The 14514-nt window shown below is 34.8% G+C and overlaps 2 protein-coding genes across 5 annotated transcripts; one reads left to right on the top strand and one right to left on the bottom strand.

The window, feature by feature from the left end:
* Positions 1-278: 278 nt before the first annotated feature.
* On the bottom strand, positions 279-3588 carry LOC121265127 (agamous-like MADS-box protein AGL18). The gene is made up of 8 exons (XM_041168622.1): positions 3056-3588; positions 2755-2836; positions 2467-2528; positions 2067-2166; positions 1686-1727; positions 1064-1105; positions 810-952; positions 279-582 (listed from the first exon to the last, which is right to left on the bottom strand). The coding sequence occupies exons 1-8, from the start codon at positions 3235-3237 to the stop codon at positions 489-491; spliced, it is 747 nt and encodes a 248-aa protein (XP_041024556.1). The 5' UTR covers positions 3238-3588; the 3' UTR covers positions 279-488.
* Positions 3589-6307: 2719 nt separating this feature from the next.
* On the top strand, positions 6308-14386 carry LOC121265079 (kinesin-like protein KIN-14L). 4 transcript variants are annotated; one of them, XM_041168541.1, is made up of 20 exons: positions 6308-6465; positions 6659-6770; positions 7067-7224; positions 7477-7623; positions 7722-7989; positions 8325-8434; positions 8535-8606; positions 9347-9448; positions 9812-9886; positions 10269-10350; positions 10865-10960; positions 11071-11244; positions 11326-11432; positions 11521-11699; positions 11832-11996; positions 12152-12402; positions 12543-12706; positions 12918-13609; positions 13831-14012; positions 14122-14386. In XM_041168541.1, exons 2-20 carry the CDS (start codon positions 6701-6703, stop codon positions 14196-14198), a joined length of 3171 nt encoding a protein of 1056 aa, XP_041024475.1. In that variant the 5' UTR covers positions 6308-6465; positions 6659-6700; the 3' UTR covers positions 14199-14386. The 4 variants fall into 4 exon arrangements, with proteins under 4 accessions (XP_041024475.1, XP_041024476.1, XP_041024477.1 ...); XM_041168542.1 differs by having other exon boundaries at positions 9359-9448; XM_041168543.1 differs by having other exon boundaries at positions 8325-8416.
* The last annotated feature ends 128 nt before the right edge of the window (positions 14387-14514 follow it).

Below are 14514 nucleotides of genomic sequence, written 5' to 3' on the forward strand. Positions count from 1 at the left end.
TGTGTGTATATATATATATATATATATATATATATATATATATATATTCAGGACCCACATTTGATGCGTGTAGTTTAAGCGCTCGTTTAGATACAGAAATCATCTCATCTCATTTCATTTCACATTTCACTATCAAATGAGCGCTAATTCAAAACCTATAATATTGAAGTTGCTTTGGAGATCACATAATTTAAGGCAGTTCTTCTTCTTCTAGATCTTCTTCCAATATTCAGTAATTCAGTTCAAAATCACATCCATTTGCATTAAGATCAGCCTTGTGCGTAAATGAACAGAAAAGCTTACTTCCATGTCTTGGAATACTTATCATTTACAGAAACCAAAAAGAAATTCTGAATTTTATCTCAATACTTCTATAATGTCTAGATGCCAAATTAAGAAGAAAGACTAAGTACTGCTTGTAGCAGCTAATACATGTAAAGTATGGAAGTTCTCTAACTGCAAAACACGATTTCTTGTAATGAAAAATGTCACTCCGAGGCCACTTGACTCCCTGAGTCATTGCATATCATGTGTTCGATCTTTTGTGCTTTTCTCTTGCGACGAGTATCATCTGCTGACAACCTACGATCGAGGCGAATGTTATTTTTGTTAGAAAAAGCAGATGCAGTGTCCATCAAATATGAGTCATATAAATTGAATTTTGATTCAACTGTCCATGGTTTAATTGAACTATTAATATTAATAGGGTAGTTGGAAGCTTTCTAACATAGGCTACTAGCTAGCATATATATATATAGAGAAGAGAATACTTGGAGATACTGAAGTACTCATGCAAACTTGTGACGTACCCCAATTGCAAACAAGTGTCTGAATGCTCATTTTCCTCAGATGAGGTAGAAACAACTTTTGAACCTGCTTGGGAAAACCTCCTCTCCACAGGCTCGAATTCAAGGAAAACTGACTTGGGGACGCTTCTTCGTTTTTCCTCAAGCTGTTCATATTTAGGGGCAATAAACAATATCAGTGCAGCAGATTTATGTTGTTCACACAATTTTATGCAGAAGAAATGGTTCTGATGTGTATGTATGCGTTTAATTCTCACCTGTTTGCGCAGGGCCTCATTCTCCTGCATGGCCTTTTGCTCCTGAGGGTAACATAAAACCAAATCCAAGTTAATTCCAATAGAAAGCAAACTGTAATCTGAAAGAGCATCTTATTGATTCCCACTTTGATATTTTCATTAGCCTCTGTTTCCAAGATAATGAAATTTCGCTTCAATAGAAAATGTCTTTGCATTTCTAAATTCTGGAGTGAATGAGACACCAAATTGCCAAAAGAAAAAAAAAAAAAAAAGTCTGAGAGCGTTAATTTTATTTTCCAAGTTTCAAATTGCGGTCAAGTTATTGCCATCCAAAGTTCCAAATTTCCTTTCAAGTGAATTCTGTCGTGCCGAAATATGAACCATCACTACAAGGGATATACAATTTGGTGTATATTCACAACTGAATTCTTGAAATCAAGTCTCCAACCCAAAAAGAATGGTACAAAAGATTTGGACTTTCATTATACTTAAAACATTAAAAAGAACTCTCTTTTTTAGCCTTGTTTTGCTGGTTGGATCATCTTTCTTCTTTTCTTCCTCAGTTAAGCGAGTGAAAACTTTTGGTTGGAAAAGTGTGGCAGTTTATTACTCAAGAGAATCATAAAAAATACTTTTAGTTTACCTGTAATCTGGACTTCTTAAGTTGCTCTAGAAGTACTTCCTCCTGCAACAATAAAGGCACATATAAACACAGCTTTAAATTGAAAGTTTGGCTGCCATTTAACAAAATGAAGGACTGATTAGGACCTAGATAGGTGCATCTATGAAAGGAATCAGTCCTTCTATATACCCATTTGAAAAATATTGAAAGAAAATCACATCTAAGTGCGTATTATGTTATCCACATGATCATTTCATTATGTAATAAATCTGTGGAATTGCCGTTAAGAGTACAAAATTACAACTGAATTCTATAATATGAAAGGCTGATTTCTCAAATAAGCACATTCAATTTAGACAAAAAAAAAGGAAGTATAGAGATGTAAAGTCTAAAATTTAGCACCTTCTTGTCCTTCACCGACAATACCCCTTCACTCAACTGGTCCTCTAAGTTCTGGAGCTCATTGAAGTTTAAGCCATCCAGCTCCTTTCCCAACATCCGCCTATAAGATCAGAGATATATATATATATATATATATATATATATATGAGTAGGAACTAAAGGAAAAACAAATTTCAGAGGTTACTGCTCTAGGAAAGTGTTTGGATACTAATAAAAGTTGAGATTTTCCAGGAAATTAACATCACCAATTGAATGAGCTTCTTTTTTTTCATTTCTTTTCTTGGGTTCCCTCATTCTATGCAAATGATAAATTATGAGGTTTCTAGCCTAGCACTGGAACAATCCCATATCTTAGATAATTGCGCAATGAAATAGATAAATAATAATAAAAATAACTTACATATATCCCAAACGCAGCTTCGCTAATTCATCCTTCAGTGTATTCATATCATCTTGTGCCTGCTGTTTATTCAACAGAACAAACTCAAATATAAATCAGAAACTTCTATCGAAAAAAAAAAGGAGAAATTTCAAATATGCAATACAAATTCGAAATAATAAATGTAATTAAAAAAAAAAATACAAACCACATCCATGCACAGATCATGACCATGAGTCATGTCTGTCATGACCATGGGCTAATTGTATCATAAAACTTAACAAAAACTAATTAATAATTACAACAAACCTCTGCCGCATGCTCACGCGAAGGATGTTCTGGATAATCTACTTCCAGACTCCTGCTGTATCTTGAAAGAATGTGTTCCATGCTTCATAAATGAGAAAAAAATTAATAAATATAAGTTCACTGAATGATATAATATATGCACATATGATAGTCAGCAAAAATATAATTTCACTACAATATAAGTTCACGGACTCGGAGTTGATAACATTTTACAATTTCCTTGAAATATCATTGATAAAAAGAAAAAGAAAATCCAAGCAAATGCAAACAAATATATATTTTGGAAAAAAAAAGGACGTACCTGTTGCTGGAAAATTCATAGAGCTTTCCTGTGCTAGAGAAAATAATGACTGCAACCTCTGCGTCACAAAGAACCGAGAGTTCCTTGGCTTTCTTGAGCAACCCAGTTCGACGTTTCGAAAACGTAACCTGTCGGCTGTTCAGATTCTCTATCTTCCTGATCTCAATTTTCCCTCTACCCATTATTATTTTCCTTCTTTCTTTCTTGCCGCCGTTTTGATATTTTTCCTTCCTCTTCTCCAAACAGCACTAAAAATACCAGAGAAAAAGGACGAGGAAGAAAACACAAATCGCTATATGTAAACTGCGTTGCTTGAACAGATTGGGATTCTCATCAGGGGCTAATAAATTAAGGAAAGTGAGACCAGAATTAGGATACAAAATAGAAAGGTGACAGATACTATACTATATGGGGCAATTAACCAAAAATGGCATTTTTCCTATTTTCTTGAGCAATGTGTTCTTGTCATTTTTGAAACGTTTGGTTTTGGGAGTGTTTAATTGGAAGTAACATTGAATTGAAAGTCCAATCGAATCGGGTGTCTTTTGAGAAGAGATGGTCAAATATTACGTGGATTGGAGTGATTTCTTTTCTTCTTTTATATATATATATATATATATATATATATTATAATACTAGATATAATCTTAAATATGTAAATTTCACGTACTTTTTTTAAATAAAAAAAATTAATTATTTACAAAAATAACAAGAACATTTATATATTTTAAGATTGAAAATATCATTTTCTCAATTTTTTTTTTTTTTTTTTTAGAGATGTTTGTTCTTTATATAGTGTATTGGCCGCATGCCGTGGTACGTAACTACAGCTTGCATGAAATCCAAACTTGGCTTGCACTCTAGATAGAAGATTCCTTTTAAATACTATTCTTGAATAAATAAAAAGAAAATCTGTCCTTTCCAAAACGCAACCTTAGCATATTTTTGGCAATAATTTGCCTGTAACTCAAGTCAACAATGAGAAGGATTTTTTTGGTTGTAACAAATTAGGAAAACTTGCTGTTTTGAACCGTTTTTAATTCCTGAAAAAGAAAACATGAATAAATCATTAGATATATACAATCAATTCAATACTATTGTGCCTAGTATTACTTTTACTAAAATTGGTATTATATTCTCCAGACAGTCTGAGTTGGATCCTTATTAATTGTGAAATTAAAAGACAGCTTGTTTTTTTTCAAATATTAAAAATGTTTGAATTTTTTCATATAAAGTAGATATTATAAAATTTAAATAATTTAAATAAATTATATATCAACATATATATTTTATTTTTCTTGAAAATAACATTCAATTCATGAAACTCAGATCAAGTATGAAGTAGATAAAGTACGTTCATGGTAGGATTGTTTCTATTTCTACGTAATCTGCCTCGTTTGTTTTCACAGTCCATCTCATTTCATCTCATCTCATATAATCATTACAACTTTCTTAAATTTTCACACAAAATAAAATAAACAATTCAATTTTTCAAATATCAAAATAAAAATAATATTAAAAAAGTATATTCTAACAATATTTTATTCAATTTTTTAACTTTAATCTCAATTCATCTCATCTATAAAAACAAACGAGAGATACTTTCCGCTACTCTTATCTCCATAAGTAATGTTCTTGCTTCTTATATTTTACGCCCATATGTGCTTCCGCTAGGTACATTACTCCTCAGGCCTTTGACTCATGTATACATCAGATTTGATTAAGGGAAACAATATTGTCTACCATTCGAAATGCCATTTTGGTAGCTCCATAATTTTACAAAATCCGTTATTATTATGTAATTATGCAATAGAGATACAAGTAACTTAGATGTATTATGCGATTAGTTGATATAAAAAATAATGGTATCACCTTCAACCACAATTTTCTGAAACGCCTTCTTCCTCTCCCGGCCTGCTATATCATATTGCAGTCGCCGCTCCCTTTACTTCAACAGGAGTAGGATTAGTACACAAATCTCTTGTTGTATGCATCACGGTCAACATATAATTTAAATTGTCCATATATCACAATTACCAAATCTAAATTTCTATTAAGAAGGGCCCAACTTTGAAATGTAAGATTAGAGGTTATACACACAAAAATGGAAGCTAACCATGTTGAAGAGGATATTAAGAAGAATTTCTTAGAAGTCTTTGACTCAATTCTAACTCCGGCCTCATTTGTTTTCACAACTTATTTCAACTTATCTTATCTCATCTCATCTAATCTAATCATTACATCATTTCCAAATTCTCACACAAAATAAAATAAATAATTTAACTTTTTCAAATCTTAAAATAGAAATAATATTAAAAAAATATTCTAACAATATTTTATTTAATTTTTAATTTTAATTTTAACTCATCTCATCTCATCTGTAAAAACAAACAAAAGCCACAAAACTTACTACTTAAGAAATATAACTTTTTATAATAGAGTTTTTATTTCATATATAACTTAATTAAAAAGTTATACTATTAAAAACTAAATTAATTAAAAAGGTATACTATTGAAAACTTGTTTACTGTAAGCATGCACATTTTTGAAGTTAATTACGATAGTTTTAAAAAATATGTAGCATTATCTTTATAAATTTTTCAATAAAAGTTTTAAATTTTTTTTTTTTAAAAGTGGACTTTCAATATTTTTAGGTGCTTAAAGTACTTTTAATAAAATTACCAAACATGCCATTTTTTCTTTAAAAAAGCTTTAGAAGGTTAAAAGACACTTTTAAGGTTTTTATAATTCTATGATCTGAATTTTGATATTTATAATAAAATATAATATAAAGTTTAAAAATTGAATTAAAAATTAAAAAAAAAATCTAAACCTGTTATCATCATACCAACCAAAGATTCCAAAACACGATACACGGAAGCGTTTTATGTGTCTACGTACAAAATCCCCGAGTGTTTGGACCTAAACCCCGCAGGATCCAGCTGTGCTTCGCATCACAACGGCGGAATGTACGCCTATATTCACTCCCACGCGCAACCGCATCACGCGTGATGGCAAATGGAATTTGAGAGCGATTGACTCAAGCCGACTGGGTCGATAGCAATAGGAATTTGTAGAGCACCGAAACCCAAGCCCAAAGGCCCACCCACGAGCCCAAACCAAAATTATACGATAAATATCGTCTGTTGATGTCCGCTACCCAGTCGTTAGAATGGACAGTTAAGATCGTCTCCATTAAGTTATTAACTGCTTCCTAATGCAGCAAAGCACATGCGTCCCCACCCATTTGAATTCAAAAAATAAAGAGTAACGTTACGATTTCGTAGCCCCAGTCTCCAGATTCGGATCCCAACCTTGACCCGAGGCAAAAGTAAAAAAGATCGCCCTCAGGCCAGAATCACTCTCTCTGTTCCATTTCAACTCCGAGAAAGCAAAATAGGAAAGAACAGGTTGCTACTCTCTCTGTCTCTCTGTACCATTTGTATGTATGTATTTGTGTGTGCGCGCGTATTTGTCTTTGTTATTCAGTGTGAAATTTGATTCGTGGGTACGACTATTTCTCTTGGAAGATGTACTTTCTTGAAGAAGAAAGAGAAGAGTGAACACTGCGTGGTTTTTGATGGGTTTCTGATTATATGCTAGGTGCTTTGCAATTTCAAGAAGCAAAGAGTGGTTGGGTTTTCCATGGAGGATTGTTCAAGAACTCACGAGTTGCATGACCTCAACTTGGCTTCAAGAAAAGCTGAAGAAGCAGGTCAGTCTTTCTCTTTTTATTCAGTAGTTTATGTATTTCTATTTGGTTGGTGAGAAAAATTAAGTAAATGGAAACAAAATTATAGAAAGTTATCAAATTTTTATTTCTTTTTAAGTTCTTTCTGGTTTCCAAGAAACGTGGAACAAACCTCTTCCGATAAGCGGATATTTTGTTTTCCTGGGTCCAAATCTCAGTGTATTTTTCTTTTCCTAAATTTCTTGGAATTCAAACGAGGTTTTTATCCATGTTTCAATAATCCCTGTTGATAGCCCATTTTTTTGCACTAATGTTTCCAGCTTGGAGGCGATACCAAGCTGTCAGTTGGCTGCAGAGCTTGGTCGGCCCGCTCGGCATATCAAACCAGCCTTCGGAGAGGGCATTCATTTCTTGCTTGAGAAATGGTCTGGTCCTATGCAATGCCATCAACAAGATTAACCCAGGATCAGTGCCCAAGGTATTGCATTCCTACAGTGGGCTATAGTAACAATTTATCAACTGCTTGATTGCGGCCCTAGGAAAGAGAGAGAAAATGAACCATTGACTGTTCTGCTAGATATTGATTTTGTTTTTAACAAGTAGACATCCCTGCCTTTACTAAGCTAGGCTCAGACGGGGAGAATGCCTTTTTCTTTTGTGTCCTCCCATCCAAATTAGGCATGGGGTTCTGTTTCTTAAAAGTTCACTTTGATTGTTAAAATCATCTAAGGTCGTGGAGAATCAATCACATTTACAATCAGTCACCTGGGAATCTCAGTCATTGCCTGCCTATCAGTACTTTGAGAATGTGCGGAACTTTTTGGTGGCTGTGGAAGAGCTGAAGCTGCCTGCTTTTGAAGCATCTGATCTTGAAAGGGTAAGACATCTACAACATTGTATCTTATGAGTGCAGATATATATGGATCTAAATTTTTACCCATGACTAAGTCATTGTTGGATATGCTTTGCTTTAAGGATGCATTGGAGGCCGGATCCGTGTCCAAGGTTGTTGATTGCATATTGGCGCTTAAATCGTATCATGAATGGAAACAGATGGGCAGCGGGAATGGGTCTTACAGAAGTGCAAAATCTCCTTTGGTCAAGCATTCTGCCAGCAGAATGAACACGGGCAACTTTGGTCATGCCTTAACAGCAATTTCATCAGACTCCTCCAGGCGGTTAGATATGTCTGCAGCATGTGAGAAACAGCCACCTGTTGAGGGTGCCAATCAGAAACTTGAAGGTTGAATTGGCTTCTCTTGATCATGCACTTGTCTATATATATGTCGCATCTATGCATACTTGTTGAATCCATGTACACAAATATTCTAGCCATTAGGCACTTATTTGACTTTGATCGTTTTTTTATAAGGTACGTATACAATGTGAAATTAACAGTTAAAATATCATTACATTAATGAGTCACTTGAATGTGTAGCAGCTAAGTCAGTTAATAATATATATGATAAATCTGCTTTAAAAAAAATTGTAGTTTTATGTTGCATCCATTTCTTACTTATTTGTCTTTCCTTTTGCTTGGAGAAGTCAATAATATTCATTTTACTCAATACGATGCAGGGGCTATTGTAAAGTTACTTGCTGACTGCATGGTTGACTCAAAGGAAAACATTGATGACAACTTCATTGCTTCCTTCCGGGACAGAAACCTGGTAACAATAAGGGCATTGGTAGAAGACTTTATTTTTATTCTCCCTTGAAATATTGGATTATAGAGCTAGGTTTGATAATGATTTTCTTTTTCCTTCTTATCCTTTATGTGTGCTACAGGATCCAGTAAAGCTATTAGGCAGAATTGTCTCAAGTTGTTTGGAAGGAAAGGTTCAGAACAAGATCCCCAAGGTCAGTTCAATTTGACTCTTGAAGAAAAGTCACTCTCTTTTTCTGGCCAAGTTTGTTCTATATCTTCTCTGTGTGTGAGGACTTTAATTTGTTGAGTCCTTTAATACTGGCATTTAATGAAAATCAATTGGGAAAAACCTTGGGTTTGATGAATATAGTTCCACCTTGGATTGATGTGCCCGTATACTCATATCAAACTCCTAAAATTTCTTTTTTTTCTTTCTTTCTTTGGTGCATTCATAGTTTGCATATGATGATTGGCATGTCTGGTGATTAATTTTATATTACTTATAAAAAAGATGTTCTGGTAGATTACAGGGTCGGGTCTTCTTTCTGAGCTTATAGAAAGTTATCTTATTTCCGCTGCATTAGGTTTGAGCAGCCTGGGTGGTTAGCCACCCTCCTTAAGATATAAGCTAGACAAGTGAGTGAGGGATGAGAATTTGGCTGCTACCAATAAGGGGATTCTATGGCTCTAATGGGTTTTTATTGGGGTGCATCCATCCATTCATCTATTGTCTTACTGCTTGAATTATCTTTTTCTCTTTTTATTTTGTTAAGCCTACCACGGAACTTGATTTCATAGCTTAATAAACTTGGTGTCATATTAATGTGAGAAGTTTGGGATTAATTGTCATTTTGAAACTCTCTTTATTTATTTATTTATTTTGTGGCAATGCTTTTTCTTACATGAGCTGTTATGAACCTAATAGTATTATATTTTCTTTGTCCAACATCGGATGCAAATGAAGATAAAAGATTTATTCGAAGAAAGAAGTAGCTCACCTCCCCAATCAACATTTAAGCCTTTGGAGGATATATCTGCACTTGAAAACTTCAAGGTATCTTATTCATAGTATTCTTAATAATGTGGTTTTATGGTATGAATGCACTTTTGAAATTATTAAATTTCAAAACCTTGATTTTAAAATGGATTTCTATTTCCTTTTCAAATCTGCCCTATAATTGTTTTACATCTAAATCCTTGCTTGGAGTCTCAAAGAAACGCAAGATGACACTTTCTTCACCTGAAGCTGTACTAATTATTTCAATCTTGGGATCTAACAAGTGTTTGATGTAAATCCAATAAAGTTGTGAAGAACCTCTGCTTTGTTGATTGACATGATTTAGTTAATGAGCTAGATGCTGCACTCTATATTTTTTATGGCAGATTGTTATTTGTCTTTTGTACATCTCTCATATAGGGACCCAGCTCTCACTTGAGAAAAGGTAACTGCAACCACAGGCATCTATTTAAAATGCAAGAAAAGGAGCTTTTGGTAAGTTTTTCTTCTAATCTTAACCATATTGAGGTTTTTAAGCAAAATTTTTCTCATAGTCAAAAGTTTTCCATTTACACTGTTTAAATGGCTTATATGGAAACATAATCAAATACCTACTAATATATGACAGCTATAGAACTTACAGGAAATTTTAGCTAATTTATCTCTAACACTAAAAAATTGTGGTTGTCTTTGAGTTTTTTTTTTTTAATGATACAAGCATGAATGCATAGAGTTGAAATTAAGATGGATTCTCTTTTTAACATCAAAGTTTATCTTATTTAAACCTGAGGGTAGTCTTAAAATGTAGTTTAGACAAGCAATGGAGGAGTTTTGTGCATATATAATTCATAGACTTGGAACGTTGTTCATTTTGCAGGATCTCAAGGCCCTTTGGTCATCAACAAAAAAGGAGTTTGAATACTTGCAGTCCCAGTTGCAGAGGGATTTGAAAGACCTGGGTATGCTGCTAGAGGAACTAGAGTTGTTGAACTATTGATACCATGGAACTTAACAGTAAATTAGTTCCTACGTTTATCAGCTTATATGTACATATAAAAAAAAGTCCATCAGCTTATATGTAAAGACAAACCATGTATCATATTTTGATGCTTCCCTCAATTTAAGTTTTTTTTAGACAAGTCTTTTGCATCCTTACTGACCAGGAAAAGTACAAATTTGATCATCTATGAGGTCTGCAAAGCAAGATTCTTTAGTAATTTGTCTTGATAACGTATATTTGTGTATATTTTGTTTGTTGTTATATTTTTAACCATTAATCTTGTTTTAGTAATTGAAACCAGTAATTTGGAATCTTGCCAAGATTGTCACTTTTTACAGCATATGGAGCTTTTGAAATGGATTGATGTCCTAAACCCATATATTGGCTTGACAATGAACTTAGATAACCATGTCCTCACTGAGTCTATAAGTTTCATGAAGAATAAAATATGGTTGTCTTTTGTTTGGGTTCAGAATATCGGGTACAGGAAATGTCTTCTGCTGCTAGTGGATATTATAGAGTCGTGAAGGAGAACAGAAATTTGTACAACATGGTTCAGGATTTGAAAGGTAAATCTACGTTTTGAGACATAATAATTGAATGTATGTGCCCAATTTTAATTTAAGTTTCAGCAGTAAGATCTTACTAATGATTTATCCCTGATTAATACTATCCTCAGGGAATATTCGAGTATACTGCAGGATTAGGCCCTCCTTTAGTCCAGAAACCAAAAACATGATAGATTTTATTGGAGAAGATGGCACGCTTGTGATCGTAGATCCATTAAAGCCCCAAAAAGAGGGAAAGAAAGTTTTTCAGTTTAACAGGGTCTTTAGTCCCACCGCTACCCAAGGTTGTGTATCTTATGAGGTTCTACTAATTTTAGTTTTTACATTATTTAAATTGCTTTAGATAAATTCCCTTTCATTTTCAGATGAAGTTTTTAAGGACACACAACCATTAATTCGGTCTGTAATGGATGGTTACAATGTATGCATTTTTGCTTATGGTCAAACTGGATCTGGAAAAACACATACCATGGTAAGATATATAGGATGGCAGGTTTTGCCTCCGTATAATTAATCTTCTATTTTGCATTCTTCCATCTGATGCTTTTATGTGACGACAGAGTGGCCCTCCAGGTGGGTCGATGAAAGACAGAGGGATCAATTATCTTGCTCTGAACTATCTCTTCCAGTTGTCTAATAAAAGAAAAGACGTGATAAATTATGACATTCATGTCCAGATGGTTGAAATATATAATGAACAAGTACGCGACCTTCTTGCAGAAGATTCATCAACTACCAAATATCCTTACCTATTGGCCTTTTACTTTACTGATTACTATTGATTAGAGTACCTAAAGAACTGGAAAATTCATATTGTATTGGGTTTTGATTATGCACGTGAACTTAAATGTGTTTTCTTAACTAAGCACAAGTTAGAAATTCGGAGCTGTACTAGCGATAATGGCTTTTGTCTTCCCAATGCTACTATGCGGACTGTTAAGTCCACCACTGAGGTTCTGAACCTAATGAAATTTGGTGAGGTGAATCGAGCTGTCAGTTCTACTGCAATTAACAACCGAAGTAGTCGTTCTCACAGGTCAGTTTGGAGAGCTGTTATCTTTTTGAACTTGGTAATTATTAGAAAAAAGATTGATGTTTTCACAACCAAGTTGGGCATTGACATATTAAGTTTGATAATTGAATAAGAGGTTGAGTTCAGTAATGATTTGATGGTTTAGCATTTACCTGCAGTGTTCTCACAGTTCATGTGCATGGAGAAGATATATCCGGAAACATTCTTCGTAGTTGCCTGCATTTGGTAGACCTTGCAGGAAGTGAACGAGTGGACAAATCTGAAGTTACAGGAGACAGGCTCAAGGAGGCACAGTATATTAACAAGTCTCTTTCTTGTCTAGGAGATGTTATTATGGCCTTGGCTCAGAAAAACTCACACATCCCTTACCGAAACAGCAAACTCACACTGCTCTTGCAAGATTCCTTAGGTACTGTGTTTCATCTTTCCAAATCACTGGCTTGTCTCTTTCTTCATAATGTACTCTGCCTTCTTAGTAGTCACCAACCAGGGCAAGCCACTTCATAGGATTGTTGTTCCCAAAAAAGTAAACTCTTTTTGTAATTTTAGGTGGACATGCTAAAACGTTAATGTTTGCTCATGTGAGTCCGGAAGAAGATTCTTTTGGTGAAACAGTCAGCACTCTAAAGTTTGCTCAGAGGGTCTCGACTGTTGAACTCGGAGCTGCTCGTCCAAACAGGGAGAGCAGAGACGTTATGCAACTTAAGGAACAGGTAGACATATTCATTACAAAAGGATTTGCTTCTACTTCCGTTCATCATTTTGGACCAAATATTGCTCTGTCATTCATTGCAAAATTATCTGGATTTTTTCTGTTAGTCTTCTATATATCTAGCAGATTTGGGGCTTTAACAGAGCCGTATTAGTTATCCAGCACTAACACCTGCAGTTAACAGGCGTATTTTTTTAATATTTATCTTGCAGATTGAGAGCCTAAAGAAGGCCTTGGCAAACAAGGAAGCTCAGAGTATGCAGTTAAACAAAACAAAGGAGCTGAAATCTCCCTGTGAGAAACCAAGAGCAGTGGCTGAGAGAACTCCTCCACGTCCTCGAAGACTGAGCATTGAGAATTGTAGCACAAAAACTGAGAAACAAATGAATATTGAAGATAGGAAGGGAACCGCTTCTGTGCCAACTCGTTCAAGAAGGTTGAGTTTGGAAGGTCCATATGTTAAGAAGGATAATTTGCAGATAAAAGTGTCAGATGATGGAACAAAGCCTCTATCATCTGAGACAGTGTCGGCGCAGAAGTACAGGCACATTCAAGATGCAGATGCGGTCACAAAGCTTTACGGGCATTTTAGCAATGGAGGTTCCTTGGCAATGAATGTATCTCATGCTAAGGCTCCCCGCCAAAGTCCTACTAGTACTAACTATCAGAAGCGATTCCTAAAAACAGATGGTAGAACACAAATTCCTACTCTTCAGCTACCAAAGACACCTGAACCAACAATACTCACCAGAAATGAGGCTCAGGTTGTTGTGATACAAGGTGAGCTCAGTCTTTCTAAAGAGTCCCAGACCCCCAACTTGATTAGTAGCACGAATGGTAAAGGGTCTCAAATAAGGAGATCACTGAGGACGATTGGAAAGCTGATAAATGGCTCTGAGAAGAGGTGAGACTATTTTTTTCTATAAATTTTCAATGTTCTTTTTTAATGATAGGGAGGAGCTTTGGCTGTCAAAATATATATAAATATATATATAGGCCATTTCATATCTAATTGGTGGCTTTTTCATCATCCCATTAGCTATAATTGAAGAAACAATGGGATGCTGGAATTACAGCATTGATATGCCATAGTATGATGGTCTTACAGTGACTACAAAATTGCAGGAACCAGCAGAACCTGATGGAACCACGGTCACCAATCAAAGGTGCAGCTGATATAAACGAGGTAAAGACACCAATGACAGCTAATGGTAGGATTCAGAGGCGGCAATCCCTAACCGGCATTCAAGCATCAGGATCTGACAAGTCACGAAGATCTTCTCTTGGAGGGAAGCCAACTGACTCTAGTAAGCAAATCAAACCTAGCGTCCCTACACCATCCAAAAATCATATGACAAATTGAATTTATTTATATGTTTATGATCTGAGACTCTGTGCTTTTTTTTTTTTTTGTAGATGCAAAAGATGATAGGAATGCCAAGACACCTCCACCAGTCCACCCATCAACAAAGACTATGAAGCGTTGGTTATAGACAGCATGACATTAGGTGCAGATGATTGCAGTGGTGCTTTGACTCAAAGCATGCTGACATGCTGACAATTGAGCTACAACACACGTAAACCTGGAATAGATTTCAGGTGTCTGATCGAGTGATCGGAATATTTAACATACTGTCCATGTTTAAAGGGAGCAGAATAATATCAGATGGGGCGAACTGTCTGCTGATTGTTGATTGCGGATGCATATTCCAATACCAGACAAAAATAAAAATTCTTTTTTTAATATATGCTAAGAATGAGCTGAGGCCCAATTTTGTAATTGTCCTAAAATAAACCACTTCAAATTGC

The sequence above is a fragment of the Juglans microcarpa x Juglans regia genome, chromosome 5D (assembly GCF_004785595.1).
Source record: "Juglans microcarpa x Juglans regia isolate MS1-56 chromosome 5D, Jm3101_v1.0, whole genome shotgun sequence".
NCBI lineage: Eukaryota > Viridiplantae > Streptophyta > Magnoliopsida > Fagales > Juglandaceae > Juglans > Juglans microcarpa x Juglans regia.